This window comes from Penaeus japonicus, unplaced genomic scaffold, assembly GCF_977035675.1.
Source record: "Penaeus japonicus unplaced genomic scaffold, GWHDUDI00000001_assembly GWHDUDI00000007, whole genome shotgun sequence".
In the NCBI taxonomy this organism is placed as follows: domain Eukaryota; kingdom Metazoa; phylum Arthropoda; class Malacostraca; order Decapoda; family Penaeidae; genus Penaeus; species Penaeus japonicus.
In genome coordinates, this window is record NW_028234409.1 from 9,508,405 (window position 1) to 9,520,938 (window position 12,534).

The 12,534-nt window shown below is 35.8% G+C and overlaps 1 protein-coding gene across 1 annotated transcript; it reads right to left on the reverse strand.

Annotated features, from left to right (window-relative positions):
- Positions 1 to 1,221: 1,221 nt before the first annotated feature.
- On the reverse strand, positions 1,222 to 12,246 carry Vps4 (vacuolar protein sorting 4). The gene is made up of 8 exons (XM_043022281.2): positions 12,113 to 12,246; positions 7,279 to 7,390; positions 6,900 to 7,029; positions 6,014 to 6,248; positions 5,264 to 5,531; positions 4,281 to 4,494; positions 3,631 to 3,859; positions 1,222 to 2,743 (listed from the first exon to the last, which is right to left on the reverse strand). Exons 1-8 carry the CDS (start codon positions 12,134 to 12,136, stop codon positions 2,642 to 2,644), a joined length of 1,314 nt encoding a protein of 437 aa, XP_042878215.1. The 5' UTR covers positions 12,137 to 12,246; the 3' UTR covers positions 1,222 to 2,641.
- Between the last annotated feature and the right edge of the window lie 288 nt (positions 12,247 to 12,534).

Here is a 12,534-nt window from a genome sequence, read left to right on the forward strand (position 1 = left end):
TAAATAGTATAATATCAAGCATACCCTTGTTTGTCTGATATATAAGAATGCATTTGGTAAGAATTTGTATGGGTTGGATTTAATCTCACAATAAAGGGAAAGGGGGGGATAAACAACACTAATAAGTATCAGTAAAGAATACAAAACATATAAAAAAAAAGTTTGTGGAAAAAAAAATGTGGACTGACTTGCTGGCACCACACTGGAGGCAGGGATGCGTTCCTTTTTGAAAGTGAAGGCTCCGCAGATCTATCTTCTTTTAAGGTCAACTTTGGGTTGCATTTGTTCTTTGACATATATATCTATATCTGAATACTTGTCACTGTAGCTGTAGAGAGAAAGACTGGCACACAGTGCTGGTGTCTTTGGTAAACCAGTAACTTTCCACTATTTTTTGGGGTGTAACCTTAACCCATTTACGCCGGATGACGTGCTGACACGTTTCGTGTTTTTTGTGTCAGACGCCAAAGACGAGATATCTGGGCAAGGCCAGCACTCAGGGTTAGTGAGTGGGCAGCCCAGGCTCGCGGCTTGTGCGTCCGAGAATCTCGAGGCGTTAGGCTAATGCGTTCAAAAACCCTGGCATTACGACCATACAAAGCCGGAATCGCCCCGGCGTGAATACTGAGCCTAAAGAGTCTTGCAGTTCACCATTCACTCATACTTTCTAGTATCTGGCTGCTACTATCATGGAAAATACGCTAAGCTCTTTCTTATTATAGTTGGTGACACAGAGTATGTAACACATTGGACATTCCAGGCTTCACAGACCAACATAAACTTGACATAAAAGAATCAACAGTGTACCTTTAACAGACCAACATAATTTGGACATAAAAGAATCAAAAGTGTACCTTTAATTTTCTAACTCTAGAAATGTCTGCTCACTGTGCTTGGGGCTTTGTGTAAAACATAAAGCAAATAAAGGCATACAAAAACATGCACAACCATGCACACATTCACATAAACAGTGGTCAATACTGAATATATTCAATCACTCATTCAAAACAAAATACAAATGCTTTAAATATTGCATGTCTAAGAACAAATACAAAACTTGCAGTATTTCAGCTAGTACTGAAAATCTGAAAACTGAAAACTATAATTCCTCTTTCTGATCTATAATGGTGGGGCATAAATATATTTTGGTTCAGAATCCTTGTCATGGTGTAATTATTTTTTTCTTCTAAAAGTTTTACTATTACAATGATTACAACCAGCTAGTCTTTGTCATTTTTATTTAACCATAGTTACATAAACATTTTCTTTAAATTCTCTTACTCATATACATTTTTGTGTTATGAAATAACAAGCATCTTTTATTCATCACACAAGCTACCCTAACCACTAGTAAATGATAAGACCTACAGTAATATTGGTGGGGTCACCTAAACATACAGCCTAGCTGAAATACTGCTATATACAAGTTAAGTAATTATGAAAACTGTAAAGAATTGAACTGAAAGCGCTAATTTTAGTGACCCCCCTCGCTCTGCATTTCTACAAATAATCACTTATGACATAATGATGGTCTTGCATATAAAATTACCTACTGATGAGACGTACATAAAAATAAAACTAATATTACCTACAAAAAACATGTAAACACTTCTATTCCTGCCTTTATTTTGTTTTAAAAATTTTTTGTCAAAGAAATCACACGGAAAAAGTAAAAATCTTCACATAATCATTGAGATAAATATCACATACTCCTCCTCATTCACGGCAATTTCACTTCTTATGCTTCTCATAAGTCAGGAAGATAAAGCACTGACAGAAAATGTATAAAAAAGTACACAAAACACAAAAGAAAGTTCAAGAATAATCAGAAGGAACTAAACTAAGACCATCATTAAACAACCCTGATATAATTCTTTTTCCCTTTTTTACTTATTACTGAACCAACAATAGCATGTCTGTTATGAGACTAAATTGTTAAGATACATACAAATATACAGGCAATTATGAGATGATTATGTTTGTATTTAATCTGACACCTTTTATCTTCAGTCCAATAAGGAAAATTAACACTGAAAAAAATAATGATAAAGAGGACTATTATATAATGTTCCATTGTGTAATTATGAGAGTATGAATAAGTGAGAGAAAATAAACCAGGCAGATAATGTAGATGAAAAAAAAGAAGGTTGTGTACAAGTCTGTAAGGTGTGGTGTATGTCTACTGCTATATGCCCAATAAACATGTTGATTATCCAGTATTCATATGAAATGTGTGAACATAATTAAACAAAATAATAAAAATGTAAAGTATTGGGATGAATTTCACATCATCTTGTACTATAAGAAGATGAAAGAAAAGAGAGGAAAAAAAAAAAAAAAAAAAAAAAATCAACACTCAGAAGGCATTTGCAATGCTATCTTTATAAACAATAATGAGAGGATAATTTAATTCTAGAAACAAATTTTCACTTCTAAATAATTCTCTTATTTACACCTGGATAACCAACTAAACATGTTATACTTGTACTAGATAAACTATACTTCTGTTTCAGAGAGTCTCTTGTTTGTTTGTTTTTGTTTTTCTTCCTTCTCCTGGACTTTCAGTAATAATGGACGATATTCATGCAAAATGCAGAACTGGATAAAAAAGATATTATATCTCTCAAGACACACGCAACACCTAACCCTCCTGTCCAAACTCTTCTGTAAACTGGCGAAGCTTGTCCAGGTCTGCTTGGTTGACCGAGGGCTTGCAGTCATTAAGGGCACACTTCATATCAGCCTGGTAAGATGAAAGAGATTATCAGTATCCTAATCATTAACATTACCATTTTATCTTTTCATCATTAGCATCTAGATATATATATGTATATATTTTTTTTCCCTTCCATATATAGTCAATCCTGATAGGTGGAAAACAGTTGTATCATCTTTCCTAAATATTGAATTGATGCTTGAAAATTTGAAATCAGAAATATATGCAGAGGTTCAAGTCACTTCTTCAGGATATACCAAGCTCCTCTTTTATTTCAAAGATAAAAAAAAAAATCATGTGTTGTTACACAAACACAAGAAAAGTTGAGTGTTTGATCATAAGCTTCATGTCCTGTATTCAGCTACGTGATCACAAGATAGGTGTTGATCAAATGCCTAGATTGTCATGTGCTGTTGTGCCATGGTGATCCTGTTACTGTTTAGAAGTTGTGTATATGGTAAAATTTTTACTATGTTTGCTTAGGGTTTTTGGATGATACTTGGTTATCACTGATCAGAAAACTGTGTCATCTAGATATGTCAACACTTAATGCAAATATTCCACTTTTACATGTCCCTAGGTAAGAATTTTTCTGCTTCTGCAATGCATAATAATTTTTGTCTCTCAAGTCCAAATTTTGTCTAATTGACCTGGGTTTTGTGTAACACATGATATCTGCATTCTGTACTTTAGACTATCATGTACTCCTCACACACACACGCAAAACAAAACATACAAACTCTGCATAAAAACAAACATGCTTTCTGTTCATAGATGAACCAACATTTCTGTACTTATGCAAAAATCACAATAATTACAAACATCCTTTTTACTGATAATGAAGACAATAACACTTGCTTCATTTAAAACCAATAAATAGCATGATAGGTAGAACTTTACTGGGAAAAACTTACCATAGTAACTTCAGGTTCATATAACTTGTCACTGGGCACCTGTTCCCAAGTCATTTCGATAGCTTGTGGGTCGCCCGGGGAACAAGGCATTAGGTAATCATAAACAATAGCGTTGGGGTCATCGCGGGCCCGCCCTGAGACCTTTTTGAAGTGGGTTGCAGTCTGGACTTTGCGCACCGGTTGCATCAAGGCATCACGCACAACAATGCTGATATCTGCACCTGAGAATCTATAGGTAAAGAATGTTTGTAGATTTGTATTTCCTGTATCCATCATTTCGTTTGCTTACTTCACTTTTTTTTTATAATCATCTATTGCAGTGGAGGACAAAGAAAGAGGAAAAAGAAAAGATGAGTTAGAGGTGGAGCAAAAGACAAAAGAGGAGGAGGAGGAGGAGGAGGAACAACAAGAAGAAGAACAAGAAAAAGAAAGAGGAGAAGAGGAAGAAGAAGAAGAATATGACATGATAACAATGATGCTGATGAAGATGAGTGTCAGTAAAACATGAAATAAATGACAGAAAAGAAGCAAAAGACAAAAGAGGAGACAGAGGAGGATAAAAAATAAAAAATAAATGGTTGTAGAAAAGCAGATTCAACATTATAACACAATATAACGTAACAGAAGAAAAAACAGACTATCAAACTCACCCCTCTGTGACTTCACCTAAATAGTCAAAGTCTTCATTTGCGAGACAGTGAGGAGTGTCTCCGAGGTTGAGCATGAACATGTTCTTGCGAGCATGTTTCTCTGGCAGCGGGATGTAGATTCTCTTCTCAAACCTTCTCCTGATGGCAGAGTCAAGCGTCCACGGGATGTTGGTAGCGCCCAGTACTAACACGCCATCATTCTGATTGCCAACACCTGAGTGAGGAATGTACTTGAGTGTTTTGTTTGATTTGTAGCAGAAAATTGCTGTTGTCTGTGCCAAAAATGCTATCTATATTCTATTTATTAGTAATATATTTGTTTTTAATTGAGACATTAGCTATATTAAGAGTGAATAACTCTTCATTTTGATTACCAACAACAGCAAAAAGGATCATGTTTGAGTTCTTTGATTATTTCAAGACAATAATGCTGTATCTACCGATTATGCTAGTGGCATTTTTGTATCACTTTCACCCTGCATTTTTTGGCTCAAATTACAAGCTAGTCATTCCTTTAGTTGTGTAACTAGTGCATCATACAAAATAGCTAATCACTATAACTTTTCTAATATATCAGATATAGAATCATATATCATAAGAAATATAACATCTTCAGATAGCCAGCCCAGGCTAAACATCTTAAGAAGTGACCCATCACAAATTGTGTAATTTATCTACCTACGGTACTGATTTCACAAAGATGTTACAGACTTTTGGCCTAGCACATCATCTGACTGACTGCCAACAACTGGTAGATCAACACATTTTGATTATTTTACTGATAATATTTGCCGTCCATTCTGACAAAAATACTTGGTATCTCTTCTCAACATTCTCTTCTACACAACACACTCATTCAGAGTTTAACATGACCATAATTGAAGTTTCAAGTGAATATGAATAAAGTCAAAAAGATCTTTTTAAAAATTACAATAAACGCATCAGACATAGAAAGGCATAGTTCCTGAACGCACAACACATACCCTGCATTTGCACGAGGAACTCGGTCTTAATTCTACGAGCAGACTCAGACTCTTGTTCTGATCTTGAGGAACAGAGTGAATCCACTTCATCAATGAAGATAATGGAAGGCTTCTGCTCTCGTGCCATTGAGAATAAGGTCTTCACGTGCTGTTCTGACTCGCCCATCCATTTTGATACGAGATCAGCTGATGAGACACTAAAGAATGTGGAGTTGTTGGCTTCTGTGGCAACTGCTTTGGCCAGGTAGGTTTTACCAGTACCTGGAGGCTGCACCAGAAAGCATGCAAGAATTATAATTAGAGATGTCTTGGAATATAGGAACTAAAGAGTAATTCTTTTTTGCCTAACTATAAAATTTTCCAATATTTTCTCTTTTGATCTAATTTGTATAGTTTTTCAGGAAGTCTAAAAGCGATCAATGCGTGGACAATGAGAAAATTAAGGAAATGTATTCATCCTTAGAGGAGGAAACAGATCATCTACTGTAGTTCTCAGGTATGTGTGCATACCTGACAAAATACAGTAAAATCATAAAAGAAGAAGAAAAAAAATACTAAATTTTCTACATAATAAAAACTGAAATTTCAATGATGTAAGCTAAAGTAATTGTAAACACAAAAAAAATGCACCTTTAGAGTCTTGTGTGTATATGATGCTCTGAACTTTGTAGTTCTTTAGGAGTTAAGTCAGGTTTAGATCAGTGTGTCAGTTAAACGCACAACTGTCCCAAGAACATCCACTCCTCTTACCCCAAACAACAAGATGCCCCTCCAGGCTTGTCTCTTTCCTGTGAACATGTGTGGGAACTTAATGGGCAGGATGACAGCTTCCTTGAGGGCAGCTTTGGCTCCTTCCAGGCCAGCGACGTCATCCCAGCGAATGTTGGGCTTCTCAGCCACAATTGCTCCCTCCAGCCGTGACTCCATCTTCTTCTTTGCTGGGTCTGACTCTTCATCTGAATCTGAGTCCTTGCTGTTCTTCTTTCTGGTTAGGATACAATGATAATGATGATGAGGATGAGGTTGATAATAATATTACAAAAATATTGTAATAACATTCAGACTGGAGATGCTCATGAAGTCTATGGAATAAGAAGACATGAATCACTGCACGAAAAAGATAAAAAAATTAAATGCCTCAAAATTCACTCCTTTCCCTTAGATCACTCAAACTAACCATGCATGACATGACACAGTGTAGATCCGACTTTAACAGAAATCCCTGACAATATATAACATAATGGTTTACCACTACACGACTTTATTATGACTTTATTCTATCATTTTCTTAAATTATGGTTTGATATGTATCTATATTAGACATATTTGCAAAGTGACACTAAGCCCTCATTACATGACTGCAGGAATAAATAGCATAATTTCAACAAAACGAAAAATTCAGTACAAAAGTGATCCGACCCCATGAAAAATGCCTTTCACAGAAGAGTTACATCTAGACTAGTGACCCTTAAACCTTGTATCTAATGAACAAACCCTCTGAACTATTCTTAATATGTTATGTAGAAACAAAGAAAACAACTATTTAATTAATGGCCCCCATCTAGAATTGCACAGAAATAAAACCAGCTTCCATGAATCAACAAAATACAAAAAAAAGATTTTTTGTGTAACTGACCCCACTGGAACACCAGCCTTTTCTGCTTTCTTCTTCTTCCCTAGGTGTTCTTTAAGTTTCTCTGCTCTGTTTAGGTATTCTTTGCACTTGGCACGAATTGTGTCCTTTGCTCGTTCGTTGGGAACCTCATCTGAAATGTGGAATTTATTCATGTATAGACATCTTTTATATAAATTGTCCGTGTCACAAAACATGAATGGGAGATTCACCACTTGCTTACTATACTTCAATTGAGACCAAGATTAAAGCAATATAAAATCTGAAATAGACTGCATTTGGAAATTTCTCAAACAGAACAATTAATATATCAGTAAGATCTCATCACCAATGCAGGTTAATATCCTGTTTGGAAAATACTTGACATATCACAATTACTCACATTTCATGGCATGAAGGAAATATTCCACAGCTGATTCATACAGCCTCAATGCTTCTGCATAGTTATTATTTTTGTCTTCTTCTGTGGCTTTTGTTACTAGCTCAATTGCTTTCTGGAAAATAAAAAAAAATCACAGTTACCAATAACAAATAATCTTGACATTTGTAAAGTCCTCAATCATTACAAGCATTATCTCCCCAGAAAAAGAATAATATAAAGGAAAATATGAGAAATAATAAGTAAAAATAACATCTGACAAATACACAATGCTACAGTGAAATACACCTAACAAAAATGAGAACCGGGGTGGGGTGGGGGGGAAGAAAGAAAGAAAGAAAGAAAGAAAGAAAGAAAGAGAGGGCAGGGGGGAGAGGGAGAGGGAGAGGGAGAGGGAGAAGGAGAGGGAGGGAGAGGGATATATATATATATATATATATATATAGAGAGAGAGAGAGAGAGAGAGAGAGAGAGAGAGAGAGAGAGAGAGAGAGAGAGAGAGAGAGAGAGAGAGAGAGAGAGAGAGAGAGAGAGAGAGAGAGAGAGAGAGAGAGAGAGAGAGAGAGAGAGAGAGAGAGAGAGAGAGAGAGAGAGAGAGAGAGAGAGAGAGGAAGGAAGAAGCCTTTCAAATCCTTCTCTGGGAAAACTAAACCATGTTGCGCTACTAGCGACAATCCCGTTGACCCAGTGTATGTCCCATGACCTAAAACCATAAATGGGCAATGCACAAAAAAGGAAACTGACATAACAGTGCAAATATTACCACTCAGTAAAATTGATAGGACTGATTAATGACATTCAATACAAAATGCAAAGAGATTTAATGCCTTCACTTGCAATGAGAAACATGTATCAAGTCTGTGCAGAAATGTTTTTTATCTATAGAAAAGAGCCATATATTCTCCTAAAATGGAAATGCTACTGCAGTCTCTGTTACCATAATTAGGTCATATCACAATTACTATAACAGATTACATCTATGGAAATATGGACATATTTACTATTTTTCTTTAACCATAAGCATTAATGATTCTCAAAATTAAATGGGTAAATTGTGATAACTAAACTGTAAGGTTACTCTATTACTCAAATGACAAAATGATGACCATTCGAATATAACTTCTCTCCTAACATAATTCTATCCTATAAATAATAATAACACACACTGCTAGGGTTAGACAGGCTAAACTTAGAAAACATCATACTCCTTTCGACTTAATCACACATAATCATAGCACTGACATATTACATAACTAGAAGTTTGAATACAAAAATGAAGAACATCCATTATGACTGAATACAATTCAATTTGCGATAAAAACATGTCTTCAAGCAGGAAAGAACTTGAAAAATTGTGCTGAATATACAAACTTCAAGTGCAGATGTGGGTTTAATAATTGAGATTTATTTCAATTTTATGTAAATTGTACTAGAACAAGAGGAACGGGGAATTGTGTTACTTTTTTGCTGCTTTGAATAATTTGGTAAATACATTTGCATAATTTCCTAAATTTGCAATGTAACTGTGTAAACTCTGTACACATGAACAGTGCCCTTCCTTAAGTAGTAAGGTAAAGCTGTATATAAATAATTAAACTGACCTAAACCTAATTCTGATGTTTATGTCCAGATTCAAAGCACAGCTCAATAAAAACTGTTTATATATACAATAATTATTCCTTGTTGGAAAACATTTCACATCAGCTGATAATTTTGCGTAGTAAGATGTAACCAATCAAATTTTCCAGTGCATAAAAAAACATTTAATAATCCCAAAGTAAATACATAGGGCACACAAATATACAGGGAAGAAAAAGTATCTGATAGCCGATAAAAGACAGATAAAAATGCCAACTTCCGAACTCTAATTGGCTATAACATCTCTACTTAAGGCTTCTATATTTTCCAAACCTTGAAGTGAATAGACTTTGCCGTATGTAACCAGATGTAGAGAGCGAGAGAGAAAAAGAGAGAGAGAGAAATGAATACAAGATGATATACTATATTTTTTTTAAATGAATGTCACTAGATATCAAACATTAAAACAAAATTTGCTTCTGTATCATGATTAAAAAAATAAACAATAATAATAATAATTAAACCAATCAAACAATTCAAAGAAAACTACATGAAAAACATGAAAACACCCAAAGAGACATTCAAAGAAGGACTTTCCTCTCCTGAAACTGTGATTGATAGCTGACAATTTGAAGTAACACAAAGTCAAACAACTGCCATGAACTCTGTGCTTCATGCTCTAACAAAGGCAAGCAACACAGCTCATAAACTCCCCATCAATTTAACAATAAACAAAGAGGGTAGTTTACGAGCTATATCTTGCTAGTTTATATATGATGAAGGTTTGCTTGAGTGCTGACAGTCACTAGCTCCATACCAGTGGCAAATATCCAGGTGTCTTGTACAACAATCTTAATTATTTTGTTATTTTTTTTACTATGACAATTTCTGACTAACTCTTCTGTTTCTCTCTCTTCTTCCCTTAAAACATAAACACGATGACTGACAGAATCTACTGTACTAACTGCCTTCAAATTATATTCAGTACGATGACTCAACTAAATTTCATTTTTGGCTGAATGAATACCTACTCTGATAATGCCGGCTATATAATAAATTTGAGGATTATATAGGATAAAAATGAATACACAAAATAAATTTGGAAGCTAATTCCCACACATAACAAAAAATGAAATCTCTGCATTAGCTAAAGATAAACACAAAATTACCTTTCTCAAATCTATCTATACACTGAACCATGCAGTGCTCTCTATACTTTGTGCTAAGGCAATGGTCAAACAAACCTCCCTTTAACTATTCGCTAAAAAGGACAACCAATCTCCACTACATTCATTCCGGCAAGACAAAGATTAGACAAGTTCCTATGACTCCCCCCCCCCCCTAAAAAAAAAACTTTCATTCTACAAACTCCATCTCACTTATCAAAATACAAGTTAGAAAGTTTGTTGACCTTTGCCATTGCACAGATAGCAAGGAGACCAGTGGCAGACATGCAATTCTGGCATGTTAGCCTGTGGTGGACATACAGTTACCGTGTAAACATTTGCCCTAAATAACAAAAAATGAGTGGGAAAAGCTTACTCTAACTCAAAGCAAACTAGAAACCTACGACCTACATACAGCACTAGGCACTAAGTAATATTAACATCATACAGTTTGAAAGAGCATAAACTATATATTAACATGATTAACCCTATGACGACGGTGCGTCACACCCGTGTGACACAGCCAAACTCCCGATGCCGGGGCGTCGTGCGAGTGTGACGATTTCAATGCAATATTGCAATCGCCCGGCATAGGGGTTTTCACGTAGCAAGTGCCCCGTCGGGAAAGGGTTAAGAGTCAAAAAACAAAAAGAATTTCAGGACCGGAGCAAATACAATTAACCCTTTCCCGACGGGGCACTCGCTACGCGAAGACCCCTATGCCGGGCGATTGCAATATTGCATTGAAATCGTCACACTGGCATGACGCCCCGGCATCGGGAGTTTGGCTGTGTCACACCGGTGTGACGCACTGTCGTCATAGGGTTAAACTACTTAACCCGTTAACGACGGATGACAAGATAACACGTCTAGTGTTTTTTGGGCTACACGACGGGGACGCGTTACTTTGTCTAGCCCGGGGCGCGGGAGGAGCCAGCGCACAGCGCTGGCTCGCGGCTAATGCGGCCGAGAATCCCGACGCGTTAGGCTTATGCATTCAAGAGTCCCGGAATTTTGGTCTATTTAAGCCGGATTGGCCCCGTCGGGAACGGGTTAATGTCAACCTTACATTCTTCTTGTCTTTCTCTTTTCCTTTAAACCAATAAAGTTGCCATTAAGAAGATCAATGTGACTCAATCAGTAAATTTCCCCTTTACTACATAAAAAACTCATCATATATATACACCAAAATATAACTTAAAACACAAACAATACCATTGTAAAAATAAGCTAGAAAATATATTTTGGTTTGTTATGGATATACACAAGAAAATATATTTGTGCTTCTTGCAGACATAAATAGGATATGGGCATATTTGTATTGGCTATGGACTGTTATCAAGGAATATAATTGTCAAGCATTTCAGAACCTTAAAGGAACAAAACCAAATATTTTAAGATATGTGACAAAACATAAAGCTAACTTAGACAAGAATGTCCTTTACTGAACAGTGAACTATTATGACTAGTATCCTAATTCCGTAATTATATTTTCGGTTCTATATCAACACTAATATAACTATTGAAGACTACACAGTAACAATAAACTCTCAATTGAAAGTTAAAATTCTTAATCTTCATGATTCAATTCCTTGGAATGTCAAAGCTTAACAAAATGACTTTAACCAAATTAACAAAAACTAATCAAAATATACAACTAACCCCACAACAAGGAAACTTAAAAGACACTTTAGAGAAATAACAACATGAATAAAAATAGATCGAAAATAATTATACAAAACTAATCACATAAACACAAAAGAGAAATACTGTGAATACTTACATATCACTCGCAATACCTCATTAAAATTACCTTAAACTCTCGTATCAATCATTATCACAGAACTACATAACCTACAAACTATCGTAAGCATATCATGACAATACCCTAGTGAAACGGGTATCGTCCCATACCACAAACGAAATGAAAAAAAAAATAAAACAAAATTGCTAAGAACTCCCACCCCGGAAAGCCTTAATGGCAACCACTAGTATTCTCGGCGAATGTATATCAATTTCTGAATCGCGTGGTTCAAGAGCCTCCTTCAACACTCAGTCAGTCACCAAATCAGTCTCGCCTGGCGTGCAATTACCTGCAGTGCCCCTCCAGATGCCATTATTGCAACCCTTTTCCTTCTCTCTTCTCTTGTGAACCTGAATCATACGTCGAAAGTATATGCTCCAAAACAAAATACTATTGGTAGTGGAATGTCTTTTTAAAACAAAGGAGCATCGGATAGCGGTGCTCGATCGTCTACCATGTGATCTGAACGTATGTGGGATTCGATCTCCTGTTGCTTATCACTAGTAAACACTAAAGGTTTGACACAATGACGTCATTATGACGTCACTATTCCGCTGGCTTAGAGAAATTGCCAAAGGATAGGATTATTAATCACTTTTCGGGGTTTATAGCCCTGTAAATGAGTTTCCCCCCATTCCTTTCAAATCTATCAGCTATAGAATTGCATTGCTGTGCATGACACCATCCCCTAGGCTTGTCCTGTGTAGTCGA